The 18,446-nt window shown below is 38.8% G+C and overlaps 1 protein-coding gene across 5 annotated transcripts; it reads left to right on the forward strand.

The window, feature by feature from the left end:
• Positions 1-3,517: 3,517 nt before the first annotated feature.
• Positions 3,518-17,645, forward strand: LOC113140013 (prohibitin-2-like). 5 transcript variants are annotated; one of them, XM_026323730.1, is made up of 10 exons: positions 3,518-3,630; positions 9,152-9,263; positions 9,748-9,832; positions 12,373-12,452; positions 13,719-13,903; positions 14,262-14,391; positions 15,857-15,960; positions 16,139-16,216; positions 16,353-16,432; positions 17,320-17,645. In XM_026323730.1, the coding sequence occupies exons 1-10, from the start codon at positions 3,610-3,612 to the stop codon at positions 17,342-17,344; spliced, it is 900 nt and encodes a 299-aa protein (XP_026179515.1). In that variant the 5' UTR covers positions 3,518-3,609; the 3' UTR covers positions 17,345-17,645. The 5 variants fall into 5 exon arrangements, 4 of the variants coding, with proteins under 4 accessions (XP_026179515.1, XP_033181071.1, XP_033181070.1 ...); XM_033325180.1 differs by having other exon boundaries at positions 3,519-3,630; positions 9,741-9,832; XM_033325179.1 differs by having other exon boundaries at positions 3,534-3,630; positions 9,137-9,263; positions 9,741-9,832.
• Positions 17,646-18,446: the final 801 nt, after the last annotated feature.

Raw genomic sequence — 18,446 nt, forward strand, 5'->3', positions numbered from 1 at the left:
TGTATTGTGATTTGGTGCCATATAAATAAAATTAAATTGAATTGAACTGAAAAAGAAGCCTGATAAACACCAGATGCAGATGGAACCAAAATAAATTAGTTTGGTTCAGCAAGTGAATTATCATTTAGAGGGGTGGTATTATGTAAAACTGACTCTGTCATATTTATGTCTAAAGTCTCTAGAGACACACTAATGAGGCTTTTCCACTACTCGGCTCGAGTCTACTCTTTTTTTTGTTGTTTTTCCATTAGGAGATAGTACTGGTTGCAGGTACATTTTTAGTACCTGCTCAGCTGAGGTTCCAAGAGAACTGAGCTGATACCAACATGTGACGTTAACAGACTGTGGCCACTGATTGGACAGGGAGTGACATCACTGTCTAAGCGCTACATCCAATCGTGTCCAACAGAAGAACCAAACCCGCACTTTTTAAAAAACTGGCAACAGGCTAAAGCTACTTGCAAAACTACACTATGGTCCTATGAAGAGGTGCGTACATTTCAGTTTCACAGTTCTAGCACTACTTGACTCTACTGTACTTGATTTGAGTCATTTGACTCGGTTTTGGTCATTTTCCATTACAACTGAGTACCACCTCAATATGGATATCGCGCTCATGACTCCTCTAGTAACGTCACTCCCTGGCCAATCAGCACTGTTGCCTCACAGCGAGAAGGCTCCTCGTTCGAAACCTGGCAGGGGCCTTTCTGTGTGGAGTTTGCATGTTGTTCGCGTGATTGTGTGGGTTTTCTCCAGGTACTCCACCCACAATCCAAAAACATGAATGTCAGGTTGATTGGTGATCTAACTTGCCCATAGGAGAGAGTGTGAGTGTGTGGTGGTTTGTCTATATGTATACGGTGAGAATAGGTTCAGAATCAGCAACACTGAAAACTAGGATTTGAATATTTGAACGTCAAAACAGAAGGATACCATAAAGAGGATGCCCCATCGAGCACTAATGGAGGTACAGTATGTGCAGAAAGGTTAACTGGGCTGTTGATTTTTAATAGAGTGGATGGAGTAACACGCTTTTAGCGCACTGAGTGCTTGCTAACAAAAACTGGTAATGGTAGTTGTCATAGCAACCACTTGTTACATGTTTCACACACTGCTCTAGTTAATGTCATGTTAAATTCAGTTAACTCTGGGATCTGAGGGTGTTTTGGGGCCCTGACATGCCCTGACATTTGTGCTTTTTTCATTTGCTTTTAAACATATTAATGGTTAAAGTCTGATAACACTGTAATCAGCACAAACTGGGCTACAATAATATGTGAGCAGCAAGTTTGTACATGATTGTGTTTTTGAGAAAACCGCATTTATGCATGGTTAGTGAAAACCAAAAATTTTTAAGTCACTGAAATAAGGCCATGAAACACATACAAAACATTAGTTCACGAGAATTTTGAGAACTGTATCTTGTAGCCAAAAGTGTTTGGTTCAAAATGATGTGAAAGTCATCTTGTTCCCTCATTCACAGAAAACAATACACTGATTAAAATTTTCTAAGACACTTTTTGTTTAGAAAAGACATATGCAGGAAGGTGTGTCTTATCATGAATAGTCATGTGATTTACCTGAGAAGACAAAGACCCCCACAAAGACCCGTATAATAAGCCTTTCAGTCAGGAATGTGGCTGAGAGGGAATTAGTGTAATACAATGCGGATCCAAAATTTGTCATTTGTGTCATATTTTTCCACTGAGGACAAAGTAAACTGTTTGTCGCTGTCTGGATCATATGAAGTGCTTCTTCACCCACGTAGTGTGGCATCATTCAAACGCACAGAAAAAGTGAGGTAATTCTATGATAAAGCTTGACGTTTTATGCCACTTCTCGGGGGCGTGTACATAATTACCTAGCTCACCTCAGATTATTTCCATATGAACAGTGCACTCAGTGCAAGGCATGATCACATTATAACACATTATATAGCTATAATGAGGTGAGAAAGGAGAAAGCGTACTTCTTCTTACGTTCATACGAATTAAATAAAAAGTGATGATCTGTTTTTGACTTGAATTGTTTCATTTAAAAGAAGACATTTCAAGCTTTCTAGCCATATATTTCTTATTTTTATGAGGCAATTATTTGCTGAGATTCTGGTTGTTTTATTTACGTGTCTGTGATGAGAGATGACAGAGACAGGGAAGATAGAGAGCGCACTGTTTGCCTTCTTTATTTTACAAAAGCACAGCGTTTTGTTGTTGTTATGAGTGTATACAACTAAAACTAGACCCTTTACAGATTCGAATGATATATTGCTCTTATCTGTACAATCAATACCAATGGAGAATTTAAGTTTGTTTCAGCATTTGTCGACCCCTGAGGGTTAAGTGGCACTAAATAACAATGTCAAACCATCCTCTTAAAAATCTACAGCCCAGTTAACTGTTCTTAGAACCTATGTCCCTCCCTGGTCTTCTGCAAAGTTTCAGATCTGTCGCCTGTGAAAACAGGTTCAGAAATGTGATCTGCCACTCAAAAAATGAGTTGAAACACTGAAGAACAGAGTTGAATGTTTGCAAAGCAAGTTTTAAAACTTGAAGAGTCTGATTTGTAACACTGAAAAGAATAAAGCCAGATTTTCAGACATGTTATGTTTGTTACTTGTATGTATGTGTGGACCCCAAGAAGAATAGTCTTTATCATGGTAAAGACTAACGGGGATCCACAATAAAAAAATAAACTATCAGCCAAATTGCCAGTACCCTGGCATAGACTGATGGGTGTGATCCCCCTGTAGTTGGAACACACCCTCCAATTCCCCTCCTTGTTGAATAGAGGTGCCACTCCAGATGAACTGTCTTCAACCTCCAAACGTGATATTCAGTCTATTGTTATTGCTTAAATAAAAATTTTACAGGCAGCATGTTTTTAAACTAATAACATGATATTTCTCTAAGTTGCTCATGCTATTGACTAATAGCAGTAATAATTTTTAACGATCTCTTTACAACTGACAGATTAATAAATGTGTTAAAACACCTAACCAAAGTAGAAAATGATCCATATTCTGTACATATTGTGTTGCTATCTTTGACAAAAATATTAAGCTGTTAATTCAACCTGTCCTCACAAAGACAAAAAAGCCATTATTACTACTACTTTCTAATAATGCCCTAGTCCCATTTTCATCCCATTACAGAATCATGAAGTAATATCCATCCATCCATCCATTAATTATCTATACTTATTTATTGCCATTTAGGGTCACAGGGATCTGCTGGAACTTTGAAATAATAATATCATATATAATATGTTGACTAACTGTTCCGATGTATTTCTCGTAGCGGGAGCCATTATGTGTTGCTTAGTCAGCTCTTAGAGAGTGATAAGCGGGATTCTTAATTATTCTGCTGCTTATTAGTATTAATTATTTCTGGAAACGAGAGGCATAAGCACCAGAATATAGCAGGTTGTAAGCGATTCACACTCCAGGTTAGGAGGTGGCGATAATGGACCCTAAGTTGTTTGCAAACCGCCGTAAAACAAAGAAGAACAAGAAGAAGCTCCGTCCATACTGTCGAACTACATGTCCCAGCAGACTTTGCGCCCCACGAGGGGGACGGGGTATCGTATCGACCTTGGTTGACGTGCAACAGCATGGCGAGCAAAGAGCCTAGTGTGAGTATTTAAAATATCAAATCGTTTAGTTAATCGACATTTTCTTGGGGGTGAATGTTGGGATTGTATGGAATGTCTATCTAAAATGCAGAGTGAGTGAGGTAACGATAAACAATAAGTTAGGTGTCGCTAGATTATCTACATTGGGTCAGTTAGCATGTGGTAACTTTATTGTTGCTGTATTGTATGACCTGGCTGTCAGTCGCTATTAGCAAACCTATTTCCTAAATAGCTCTTTGCTTATTTCATTAGTCTTGTTCATTAATTTAGGCGAGTCCAGACGGGTCACCCGGCTAAATTCAGTGTCTCTTTGCAGTGGAAGGAGCGATGGCCCATTATGAGTGTCCCCACTAAGACCTGAATAGACTTTAGCCCATGTAATTATGCTCTGAACTCTGGCTAACAAATGGGATATTATTATGTAAAAGCGAATTATTTGTTTAGGATCATTACTGTGCCCATTATACCATGAGGCAGATATTTCATACTGTAGTTCATTTAGTGAACTGGAGTATTGCTTGGCTTCTTTTGATTGGTAAAACAGATTTCTTTGACTAAATGAAAGCTTTGTCAAAATCCAGGTAAGACTAACAACTGGGTTACATACAGTGCTGAATAACATGTTCTTATTAAAAGAAAAATACAGACTAATTCCATTTTACATTAGGGCTGGGCGATACAGCAAAAAAAATTATCACGATATAATGATTCATATCATTCCATATCGATAATTATTTATTATTTTATTTTAATTTTTTTATATTTAACAATCATTTATAAATGAAGTAGAAAAAAATGTTTGAATTTAACCACTTTATTTTAATTTACCAACATTTCTAAGGCACATAGTTTTAATAGTCAAAAACAAAAAAATTTAAAAATATCTTGTCTCTTATGTCTTATAATAAAATAAAAATAAGTGTTAGAGACTTAATAAATAAAAAGTTACAAAGTGTGTGCAATGGTAAAGCGTAAACACTGAACAATCAAAGCAAACGTTGAGGTAGATCAACATCTGTAAAATGTCAATAATAACGATACACAGTAAACCTCAAACTCTGTAAACAAAACAAATTATGATAATCAAATCTGAGCTTTCAAGCAGAGGAACCAACCATCATTATTCACATATACATTGCAACATTACAAATTGTGAGCAAGAAAGACAAGTTGGTTCACTGTCTCTGGTTTTAATGCTGCCCGATTACATGTGACTACATTACCCCCTATGCTAAAAATTCTTTCTGAGGGGGTGCTGGTGGCTGGGATGCACAGGTATTTTTTTGCAAGCTTGCTCACTCTTGGGAAGTTGCGCTCATGTAGCCTCCACCACTCCAGTGGTTCAGACTCACTGTCAGTGTCAGGGGACATCAGGTAGCTTTCCAGCTCACTCTGTACCCTTTGTCTTTCAATGAGAGGTAAGGCATCTGCACTAGCGTTTTGACTCTTAAAGAAACTCCCTAAAGACTTCCTTTGCTTCTTCATACTCAGTGGTGGAGGTGGTTGTGGTTCACCAGCAGCTACTCCCTCTGCACCAGTTGCTTCTGTTTCACCCAGAGCCTCTTCCTGGTGTAGGCCTTGGTCATCATCCATAATTTCAGCTAGTGCCCGTGTTTTAATGGCTTCTACCTTGTCTGGCTTGATGTATTGAGCTTTGAATCTCGGATCTACTAATGTTGCCATGTCAATTAGGTCATCAGTGACCTGGTCTGCATATTTTTCATCAAGGTATGCCATCATTTTGGTTTTAAAGTCTTTTGTGAGTTGAGTGTCCCGTTCACTAGCACACAGTAGTTTTGTTCTCAGCAGCTGGAGAACAGGCTTCACATATGACACAGTCACATATGACTCCCCAGAAAGAGAATCTGTGAACTCCAGTAAGGGACTTAGTGCTTCATGCACAGATTCTAAGACATCAGTGTCCTGCCAGGTAGGAACTAAGTGTCGGGTGCTTCTGTCCGAAGCCAGGACTTCAGCAATAGCCTTCTGTTGTTCCAGCACTCTTGCAACCATTTTCTGGCGTGAGCCCCACCTGGTGGGTGACTCTGTGACAAGCTGATGTTTGGGGAGATTGAATTTTTCCTGAGCTGCTGCCAGATCTCTCTTTTTCTTCCATGAATAAGAAAATGCTGCAACCACTCTCTTACACACACCAACAGCCCTTTCAACTCTTTTATCCTTCCCTGCTGCCACTGAAAGAAAAAGAAAAGAAAGATGTCAAGTATAAGCAACTTAAATATATACACAAAATACAAACAAATCAAATTTTCGGGGGAAAATAAATATGAAAGAGTAAAACTGTAAAACACAAATAATAAAATTACAGTTTAATTATTAAAACCCTGCAAGGAGTGCAAGAATAATTGTCTTTGTTTTAACTGTGTATTTCTAGTTAATTTTATATTCAGTGTTCCTACAAACACATCCAAAGAAACTATATGTGGATGATGCAACTATTAACAACTCTACTCACCGATAGCTGAGAGTCCAGTTGTTGAGTGAAGCGGCTCTCACTAAATTCGCCCCGCTGTCAGTCGTGATGCAAGCTTGGTTGCTTTCATTCAGACCCCATGAGAGCAGCGCATCAGCTAGGTTTTGCGCAATAAATTCACCCGTGTGGTCTTCGGGAAAATATGCGGTTTCCAAGCATTTACTCTTTAGATTCCAGTTATCGTCAATGAAATGTACACTTCAGCTAATGTACGGGTCACACGTGCGGCTTGTCCAGATGTCTGCGGTCGTTGCAAAATATGAGACGGTGGACAGCTCGCTCTCCACTGCTTTTCTACACTCCAAATAAAGTGCTGGAATTTTAGTCTGTGTAAAATACTTGCGGCCTGGGACAACATAGCGGGGATCAACCACATTAAGAACTCTTTTGAAGCCTGACTTTTCTACCACGCTAAGTGGTAGCATTTCTGCATTTCTTTGGCAATGTAGTGTGCGATCGCTTGGGTTATATCATTGTATCGCTTGGAGGATTTTTCATAAGGCATTGTTGCCGAGTACCTCTCCATCGTTGACTGCTTGTGGGCTGTTTTTTGATCCGATGTGGAGGGACGACATGCTTCGAATTCCAAAGGATGGAAGTGGTTGAGATGATGAAACAAATTACTTGTTTCCATACTTGGCCGGGACGGTTTTTTTGCAAAGCTTACACACAACATTGTTCTGGTGTTGGTCGGAAGAAAAGAAACCAAAAAACTGCCACACTGGCGAGCTGATACGTCCTTTTTTATTCACAATCTCCTCACCGCTGCTAGGCACGGCACTCATTTTCGCGTGTGTTGTTCTGCCCTGAGGGGGCAACCCAAACCGAGAGCAACGCAGCGTGGCTGCTTAAGCTTATTGGCTGTTTGCTTGTCACTCATAGCATGCTCATTCATCGGAACATCTGATAGGCTGTTGAGATTCAGCCAAGGAGCGCGCTCAGCCAGCCGCATTTTAGTAAAATTATAGTGCTTCATACCAAACTTTTTTTTTTATCGTTATCGACAATGGTGTACCGTCAATAAATACTGATACCGTTTTATCGCCCAGCACTATTTATATAATGCTCCTCCAGCTGGACATCTGAGATTATGTCACTGCATGAACCAGCCCACTACCATTAACCCAATCATTGCATTGTTTTAATTCAGAGCAAATGTTTTCTAAATCTGAAGTTTGGGAGATGCTCTGACCCAGTCATCTAGCCACCACACTTTAACCCCTGTCAGAGCCACTCAGATCCTTGAATGTTTTTCCTGCTTCCAACACATCAACTTTGAGGACTTAATGTTCACCTGCTGCTTAATATATCCAACATGCTGGCAGGTGCCACAGTAACAAGATGATCAGCGTTATTCGCTTAATCTGTCAGTGGTCATAATGTTATGGCTGATCCATGTAAGTGCATGTAGAGTGAAGAGGCTAAGGGAGAGAATATGGAAGAGAGGTGCTCTGCGCATTATGGGATGTCCCAAGGCAGTCTAGACCTAGCAGCACAAATAAGGGATGGTTCTGTTCACTTGTGATATCCCTAACTATAAGCTGTGAAAAAGGAAAGTTTTAAGTTCAGTATGTGTTCATCCAGACTTTTACTCTGCATGAAGAAAATGCAGCCCTTCTCATTCATTTGAATAGGGAAAGTTAATTAACTGAGCACAGCCTACTGTGTTGTGCCCAATTATGTACAAGATATGTTTCACCCTTGTTAAAAACATCTTTCATGTAGTGGAAGCTTTGAGTAGTTATACTTAAGATAATGGGAGGTTCAGGTTAAGGGTTAAGATATTAAGGGGGGAAACATCCTGATGGCAGAACAGTACGGTGGCCGACAAGGGCAAACACACCGCAACAGTCAAACGCTGCAAATACAAAAATGCTGCAACGGTCAAAACACATACAAGTGAGAAATGCTGCATACTCGTGGAACGGAAGTGCGGCAGGCCTCTAGGCGGACCCCGAACTATGAACAAAGTTTGGCTAACTTTTAGAGAGGCGACATAAAAAAGGTACAGACATCCCGTCTCTCCCGAAAGTTCCGAAGTCTCCTGCATACAGGGTGTCCGCAGATCCTTAAAAAGTCTTAAAAAGTCTTAAATTCCATATTATAAAACTAAGGCCTTAATTAGCATTAAAATGTCTTAAATTCGCGTTTCAAAGGTCTTAAAATGAAATCTAACCGACCCCATAAAGAAGATTTTATTTGAAAGCCTTTCGCGTATTTGTTACGCAGAACGAAATAGGCGGAACCAACTAAAATACACGTTTGAGGGGAGTTTATTTAACACATGCTTTCCGGCAGCTGCGTGAACTACGGGAAAGTTTCAGCATTAGTCTTTTGCCATGGGTAAATGTAAATTTAATGACAATTGGTTACAAAACCCTAATTTTGCGCCATGGTTAAGTCCAGTTAGTGGCAACGTGTTCGAGGCCCGGTGCAGGCTGTGCAAAAAAATTTAAAACTCGGAACAATGGGTATGAAAGCTTTGGAGACCCACATGCGGTGTGAATAAGACAAAGCGGCTGTGGAAGCCTGTCGGAAAAAACCTGGCATTTTATTTTTGTTTTACTCAATAAATCAAACGGTGTGTAAACAGTTTATATCAATAAACAGTGTGTTATGGTAATTGGTTGTATTGTGGGATGTTTTATTTTATTTCTACAAAATTGGTCTTAAATTTCAATCTGCGTGGTATTAAAAAGGTCTTAAAAAGTCTTAAATCTAGCTCTTAGAAACCTGCAGATACCCTGTGCATAGTCATAGTAGCTCCCTGTTGCTCGCAAATTAGATACAATATCCCGGAAATCTAAACATCAAATTGTAGCTGTCCACGGTGGCCCACAAATATCTGTGTGCAGTATCTGATAAAGGTTCTGCACTAAGGGAAAATTATTTAAATGACCAGCAAAATGTGTGATTTTTTTTTTTTTTTTTCTTTTTTTTTAAAAAAAAAATCCCCTTACCTACTTTTAATGTGCACTCACTCTCATTCTACCCTGACACATACATCCATTATAGCGCTTTGTCCAGCAGCTGCGGGATCTGGCAGGTCGGATGCCTGGTGGTAAAGGAGCAGGATTAGGACTGAAACTGCTGCTTGGAGTTGGTGCTGTGGCATATGGTATTAAAGAAGCAACCTTCACAGGTAAACACTTGTTCAGTACTTTCACACCAGCTGAATGTATGACAGCTGGTACAGAGAATAAATCATGAATTATAAAGGTTTGTGGTTTAACCCCTGGCTCTTCAAAGTTGTTAGTAGTTGACCTCAAAGCAATGAAAGACACATCCCAGTTATTCCATCACAATGTCAGCAGTAGTTCTGGTTCAGAAGTTATTGTGAATTAATGTATTTGAAAAGATGGAAGTGTATATGTTCTGTGATCTGTACAAGTGAGACTTAATGGATATGTAAAATTATTTGATCATTTTTTGTGCAGGTTGCCATTTAGATTATCTTGTGATCCAGTATCTGCTGTATTCTCTTTTTTGTGGAATATTAGATGGCTCTCAGACTAAAAAGTGACATGAAGTAGTAGGCATTTTAGGTCATGGTGATTTTGTTAATTAACAGAAACATGTCTTTTTATGTTCTCTGTGTTTGTGTGCGTGCGTGCGTGAGGGATCAGTGGAGGGTGGTCACAGAGCCATCATCTTTAACAGGATTGGAGGAATGCAGATGGACACCATTCTGGCTGAGGGGCTTCATTTCAGGTATTATCAGTTGGTTAATCCATTAACTGGTCTGCTCTGTTTCTTGTGGCTTTCACAGGTGTCAGTGTCACAGGTTTTCAATTCTGAATGGTTGCCAACCTAATATCAGTCAGTCTATTCCTTATTATTTTTGGTTATTGGAATGTGTATTTTTGTTATAGTTATTTCTGTAAGCAGTTTCACAGGGATCAGATATTGTTTTGTTGGGAGTTTTAGGCTTACCCACCTTTGTTTTACATGGTACTCAAGGCTGTATAAATGTTTTGGACCAATAGGTATTCAGTGATTGTTATTGATGGCTGAGCAAAAGAGAGTCTCACCCATGTTCTGTCCTGGTTGCCCCTAGGCCGAGACATAACAGTCAATAATAAACAACAGAGTTGTGAGTCCATAAAGAAGGGATTCAAAGGTTGGATTATGTTATGGTCTGTTAGTAGCTGATACAGTCAGGAGGCTCAAAGGTAATTAAATTCCCTAGACCTAAACAAATCTTTGTACCAGTACCACCTGTGCAAAGATATACAGTATTTTGCCATGCATGCTGTGTTTTGTCTAATTTGCTGTAACTTTGTTAGACATCAACTCTGTAGCACAGCGAAAGCCACCTTATTTATATGTGGCTCATTGTCTGGTTTAGATAGTTAAAGGAGTATGCACCTCATGAGCAGATGAGCTGTTCGAGTTAATAACATTATGCAAAGATTTTTCACCATGTCAGGCAGTGTTCATTGGCAGTGTAGGCATAATTTAACATACAGTAAACAGAGTTTATATGTGGCAGGGCTGTAAATACACACTGCTAATGGATGTTGTTTTTGGCCTGTAGAAGGTCTATTTGAGTAATGTATGTTTGATTTTAGTGGTTCAGCAACTATACAGTTTATATGGCTCAATAAAGAGAATTTAATCAGAACCCCAAAGCAAGATGAAGTTGATTTCTGGGAAAAAAGGATATTCTCAGTCATGTCATGGTAAATCAAAGTATTGTAGGTGGTGAATAGGTTGAAGTTCTTGAAGATGTTTTTACCTCAAAGATTTGAAAAAAGTAACCGTGCTGCTTACAGCTTTAAATGTAGACAGAAAGAGCAGACGCTCTGATAGAGTCCATTGTAGTGGAAAAAGTTAGACAAATCACCTCATTTGTCTAACTTTTAAGTTAGTTCAGTAAACTTTACTTTAAAGAGTAAGTTGTCATCTACAAGAAATTGAGTTGTGGTGTGACAAAAACCACTGAGAATACTCACTATATTGGATCCTAATAAAACTAGCCATCTCATTGTTACAGGAGGCCTGATACTTACAAGTTCACAAGTATAAAATTGTATACTTGTATCTCACAATACTTAATTCCACACTACTTTTTCCAGTATTACTAGGATTAGACGAGTAGATTTTATATGTAAATATCAAATTATTCAACTCAGTGTTATACATTAGTTCACTAGGCTTACATTTTGACTATATAGAAAAGACAGAGAGATTGATGACAATGCACCTGGATCTGCTGAGTGATGTGATGACTCGGTTTGGAATTTGAATGCATGTGAGCGATGTCTAAGATTTTTTGTTTAATTGTTAATTGTATTTATTGTTATTCGATGTGTAAATTAATTATTCAGCAATCTAGGGTTTGACGTTATAGACAAAATGTAAATTATTTTACCATACCACATCTACAGTAGCTAAATTTCTGCATGGGACAGGGAATTTCAGCCCCATAAAAGAATGAAAAAGATGGCAGACAGATAAAAGTACAATATTATTCTGAAACAGTAGATTTTAAAGAGAAAAAAAACATTGTTAATGTCTTCTGTCATTCACACCTATAATGAACACAAATCCTCTACTTTTAACCAGATGAATACAAATTAAATCAAAACGTGTAGGCCAGCTCGGAAGTTAGCATCACTCTGGCTCCTTTCACAAGAAGTCAGTGGGATTTTCTTTTGGCTTTTAGATTATTACTATAAACTCTGTGACAACAGACCCATTTTGTTGCACATTTTTTCTTCAGTAAGATAATCTTATATGATTTTTAAAACGGAAATACAATTGCTAAAAGAAAAAGCTATTGGCTATAAAAGAACTGCACCACAGCTGCTTAACTGCACCACTAATCTTCCAACTTGTCATTTTATTTAGTTCACTTTCACTTCTTTCAGGTTGGGGCATGATGATTATCAAAGACATTTACAATTTCAGAGTTTCACTAAGACCAATGGATATATGAAACCAGTGTAAAAGATTGTCTTGTTCCTGACTGACTGCGTCTGTTTTACTTAAGTAAAACTAAACCAAAAGCTTATCAAATGAATTACTGATGTAAGAAGGTGATCAGAGCAGGCTGGCCCGATCACCCAGCTGAGAGAGCAACACTGGACAAATGATACCACCACTGATAACAGGTTGACAGGGTTCAAGGAAGGCTTGCGTTCTTTTTTCAGCAATCAAGGCGTTTGGTTTCAGTGGTAATTAAATCACCTACACTTAAAAAAATGAGCAGAACTGCCTGTGCCATGACGTTAGTGTCTGTGTTGTAGGATCCCTTGGTTCCAGTATCCTATCATCTATGATATCAGAGCTAAACCCAGGAAGATCTCCTCTTTGACTGGTAGCAAAGGTAATAAGAGCTGGACACACACATGCACATGCATTAACGCACATTTGGTCTTCTGTAGTTGTGAGGACAATCTTACTGTCAACTTGGCTGTCACAACTGAAATGCATAAAACCCAATAAAAACCCATGTTCACAAGGGTCCACATGGATCTGGTTCATTTTCCGCCTTGGGGCAGTTTATTTGAGCAAGTGTGAACACAGCAGTCACACTAGGGTTATGCCCACAACATGTGTTGCTTATTGATTTACATCCATTAATCCATAATAACAAATATAAACATCCAATCATCCATCCATTATCTATACCTGCTTAGTCCTATTTAGGGTCACAGAAATCTGCTGGAACCTATCCCAGCTCTCTTTGGGTGAAAGCCAGGGGTACACCCTGGACAGGTCACCAGTCCATCACAGTGCAACTTCATTAAAATGAATTTATTAACACATGACACACTTGTGTTTATAGTATAGCTTAAGGGGGCTGTGCATGGTGTGGTCGTTAGTATGCCTTATCATGAAAGCAGCTATACTGGTTCGACTCCCAGACCAGGCGTCCCCTGCTCACCCTCCCACACTCCACATCATGTCTCTACTGTCCTCTATAATAAAAGCAAAAATACCCCCAAAAATTTGACTTTAGAGTATAGGATAAATGCTGTATATGTTTAACGAGATGGTTAAACATCTGTGTTTCAGAAATCACAATGGAGTAATGTGCCATGATAACTGCTAAACTGTATAAATAACATTTTTTAAAATTTAACACAGTTGCTTGCAGTTTGAGTTGTGCAGGGTCACAGGGAGTGCATATGAGACATGCAGATTCATAAACATTTCAATGTGGTGCACATTGGGAATTAAATTTAAATATTGAAGAGATCTAATAAATATAAGGCACTTGCTTGGGAGGTTTTGGGTGTAAGCACAGTTTGCACCAAACGATGACACTAATACATAGAGATGAAACAGCCCACAGATGGACACTGCTCATTGGTGGCATATGAAACTATCCAGTGAATGAACATTTGAGTGATGTACACTACTGACCATCCTGGGTACCTTGCACATTCTTTGTAAAAGTAACAAATCCTTCTCAAAAAGAGCAGCAGGAAGTGAAGCTGGTTATTTTAACATGTTACTGTCTGTCATATTTTAGCCAACATAGGGCAACAACATGATTTAAATTGCTCTAATTTAGCTCTCTTATCTATCACTATGTATAGGTAATATAAATGTGTGTGTGCTTTTATGTGTTCATGTATGTGTATAGATCTGCAGATGGTGAACATAGCAGTGCGGGTATTGTCCAGGCCCATGGCATCCAACCTGCCTTCCATGTACCAACAGCTGGGTAAGGACTACGATGAGAGAGTCCTGCCCTCCATCGTCAACGAGGTCCTTAAGTCTGTGGTGGCAAAGTTTAACGCCTCACAGCTTATCACACAGAGAGCACAGGTAACTGCTCTTACCACAACCTAACATATCTGTGCATTCTGCTAGGATGATGATGGCCTGTGATGTTTATTTGTAGTATTTTTCCTCTTGATCAAGTGTTGCAATTAATCTTGATGAATTAGAATTGATCAATGAATATTATATTCAAGACTTTGAGCACTACCTGTAATAACTACTAATATTGTGAAGCTTATATTGTTCTGTTTGTTAGACTGTACCAGATATCCAGACTCCTGAGAATATATTGCAGTTCAATTTATTAAAAGTAAAATCACTGCCTTAAACTTGCTGCAAAGTCCAGTCATACCTATATGATATTGTTAATTCAATGTTGAATGTTGGTGATCTGAACTGTTAGGTGTCCCTGTTGGTGCGCAGAGAGCTGTTTGAGAGAGCCAAAGACTTCAACATCATTCTTGATGATGTTGCCATCACTGAATTGAGCTTCAGCAGCCAGTACACTGCTGCTGTGGAAGCCAAACAAGTTGGTAAGTCTCATTATGTCACACTGTTTTCAGTCAGTGTGAGCCATTGTGGTGCCTGTATACACTGATCAGGCCCAACATTAAATCCTTTAAGACACTGATTATCTGTTACAGTGGCACCTGTCAAGAGGTGGGATATATATTAGAGAGCAAAGAACAATTTTTGAAGTTGTGTTTGTTATTGAATGTGTTTCGTAGAAGCAGGAAAAATGGGCAAGTGTAAGGATCTGAGTGACTTTAACAGGGGCCAAATTGTGATTGCTAGATGAGATGATCAGGGGATCTCCAACATGGTAGCACTTGTGGGCTGTTCCAAGTATGCAGGGGTCAATACCTACCAAAATTGGTCCAACACAGCGCATTGCAGCTTGCTATATACTGTATAGGGCTCAATTAAGATAGGAAACATTAGAATAGTTAGTGTGTTATTAGCATAAGCATTTTGTGTTTGTCTATACCTGTGATTTAGAAGATTTTCAAATCACACTTAATGATCGTATAATGCAGACAAGACCTGCACAACATTCTGGAGGAATTTTGGACCATTCATACATACAGAGCTGCTTCAGCTCTTAGGATGTCTGGTGTAAAGAGGTTTCTTGAGGTCATTCCAAAGCATCTGTAATGGGTCTGGGGTCTGACTGGGTCTCTCCAAAAGGCAGATTTTGTGCCTCTGAAGCCATTCTATAGTAGATTTACTGTGATGTTTAGGGTCATTGTCTTGCTGCACTGCCAAGCTTCTTTTGAGCTTCAGCTTGCAGACAGCCACTCTGACGTTATCCTGTAGGATGCCTTGATAAGTCAGGAAATTAATTTCCCCCCAATGCATTCTGCATTGTGCCTTTAGAGGGATTTTGTCTGGGTGCCCACTTTGGAGAGTAACAAAGGTACCATACCATCTTCACTTACAGCCCATATGTACAACTGTTGTATGATGAATGTTTTTGAGATTTCTTGGTAACCCTTACCAACTACATGCAGGTCAACAACTCTTGATTGTTAGTCTTCAGAGATCTCTATTTTGCAAGGCATGGCTCACATCAGTTGATGCTGCTTGTGAATAGCACACTGACACCGTTTGAGTGTATTGATAACGCGAGGTAGTTCTAAACCACACCGCCGTTCTTTTTATTGGTTGGACTCTTGACATTTAGTGACATCAAAAATCTAATGTTACTTTTCCTTTTTCCACTTTGTGTGTTTAAGGGTTGTGTTGAATACATACATGAAAGGTTATGACTATGGATTTTTATCAGCTTAAAAATATTGTTTTTGTTGATATTTATGACTTTGATGAAGGTCAGATCACATTTCATGACCAAACATAAAATTGCAAACAGTGGTATTACTTTTTCTTGAAACTGTATGCTTGTTTTAGAAGTGTTTACCTCATTGTATTTTTTTTTTGTATATCTTAAAAAAATCAGCAAGTTTTACTAATATGAACGTCATCTGTTATTATTTTTAGCCCAACAGGAGGCCCAAAGAGCCCAGTTCTACGTGGAGAAAGCCAAACAGGATCAGAGACAGAAGATCATCCAAGCCGAGGGAGAGGCTGAAGCTGCCAAAATGGTAACTGACTGGAAAATTTACTTGGTTCTCACTCTTTCCAGTTTGTTTTCATGTCAGTGTGAGTCACTGAGTTTTATTGACTTTAAAAATCTGAAGTATCATTGCCTGCCTTATTAAATTTCATATTAGTTTTAAGAATGAATGTATGATGCACAAGCAAAAACTGTGTGTGTGTCAGTTAGGCCAAGCAGTGACAAAGAACCCAGGTTACCTTAAGCTGAGGCGGATTAGAGCAGCACAGAACATCGCTAAGACGGTCAGTACTTTGGTCTCTTGTGACATTTCTCTGTTCCACTTTATTTTAACCAGATTTGAAATGAACCTCACATAGTCACTTAAATTTGGTGTGAACACTAATGATGATAAAAATGACTTTTTTTCTCTGCTTCCAGGTGGCATCATCTCAAAACAAGGTGTACCTTAATGCTGACAGTTTGGTTCTGAACTTACAAGACCAGACATTTTTTAACAAGTAGGTTTGCACACATTTTCTTGTTCTCAAAATATTGTGTAATGTGACATAAGGGAAATGCTTTCTCCCAGTCACATACCTGTTATACATGCTGTGTAACTCACTGATTTTTACAAAATCATGCTCTATTTATTAGGAAATAATATGTATCCAAAAATGTGAGATTAGATGAATAAAATAATTCAGGTAGTCGGTGACATTAGTAAGTACTAAGTAATAAAAGTAGTCAGTAGCAGTCCAATTCATGTTGTTTAGTCATCTGCCATTGGCTAAGGTGTTGTAGAGCCCAATGGCAGTGGGGATGAGGTATCTCCTGTATCATTCAGTCCTGCAGCACAGTGAGGCAAGTTGTCCACAGGAGCATATTTGTTTAGCCTCTCATAGGACTCATGAGACCACCCTTGCCCTGATTTTCTTGATCCTTTTTATAAGTGATGTGCATGTTGTGGTCAAGGCAGTACTGCAAGGGATAAATAGTTTTTCTTAATGTCAGAATAATTTGCCCTCTTGTCCCTGGTGGCTAAATCAACAGATAAATTGACAAATTAGCAAAAATCACACGTTTAGAATTGTCATATAACACCATTGTTCTCTGTTGTTGGCTATTTGCAAGTCACAGAAATATGGCTTTCATGTCCTGTTGTCCAAAATCATCAGATAAAAACAAAATTTTCTAATACTAGCTACAGTTAGTCTATGTACGCTATTCCAGTTTAGCCTGTCAAAAGTATGCTTACCATTGGTGTATGAGAATGTATTAATTGCTTTGGATAAAGGCATTTAAATGTATAACTTCAAGAAATGCTTAGTTACATGCATCGACGCAAAAGCCTCTTAAAAACAACTTCCAGTCTGGTGATGTTAGCTAATGACCTGTTGTTTTTCAGCTTGTCAGTGGGCCAAAAGAAGTGATGAAGAAGACATGAACATGCACTAGAACTAGTCCTGCCATGAACTTCATCTGAACAGTCTTGGTTTTGCTTGTAGCATAGAGAACCCACACACGACTTTGGACGACTGTCAATGTGCACAAGCTCTTTCCAACTTTTGGTAATGGCCTGTATTATCCTTGAATTTTTGTCAATGAATTTTGTTGTAGTGGAATAAAACCATAATTTCAATTCAACTTCACAATGAACAGATCAGTAACAGGTATATTTGTCTGTCTACAGAATATGAATATATATGAATAAAGAAACCATAAGGATGACCAGTAGCCAGTGATCTTTATTAAAATGCAGTTTTCTAAGGCCTTTTTTCAATAAAAATGTACCTAATCAAACTTCAAAATACTAAGGCTGATGTCTTCTGCTAGGAAGATCTGAATGACTTCCTTGTTGTAGTTATCTACCATAGTTGGTCTCCTGGATAGATCACAGGGCTAAGAAACATTCATATTCACACTTACAGCTATGTTCCTTGAGGGACCCTGACCTGCTTGTTTTCCAACTATCCCTCATCTACCTACTGCCAATTACCTGGATCAGGTGTGTGGTCAGGGAGAAGCTGGAAGGTACCAATTCAGTTTGGCTTCCCCCACTTCTATCCTCATCTGAGATGGAACCTTCAGCTTACCTGATCCAGGTAATCAGCAGTGTGTGGGGCAGGTATAGTTGGAAAACAAGCAGGACAGTGGCTCTCAACTAGAGTTGGACAGTTACATGCATCACTGCAGCCAGTTTCCAAAATTTGGTGGATGCACTGATGCTATAGGAGTTGGGACTGTAATAGCAGCACATTAATGAGTTCTGTTAAACACACAATGACATTTTTGTATGATCTTTTAAAATAAAAACTTCAACCACTACAATCTAGTCACTCAAAACTATGCATAAGGACATAGCTGATCATAAGAATCCAGTAACGTACAGTAGCTGTAATGCTATAATGACTTGTTTTTTTATTGTAGTTTGAATTGTGTCGTTGCAACTGTGGGACTGCATCAGTTCATTTTCTGTGTGCCTGGCCTGCTATCTGTCACCACCAGAGTAAAAAATTCACAAAAACACAGGTG

Source organism: Mastacembelus armatus, chromosome 4, assembly GCF_900324485.2.
Source record: "Mastacembelus armatus chromosome 4, fMasArm1.2, whole genome shotgun sequence".
Classification (NCBI taxonomy): Eukaryota; Metazoa; Chordata; class Actinopteri; order Synbranchiformes; family Mastacembelidae; genus Mastacembelus; species Mastacembelus armatus.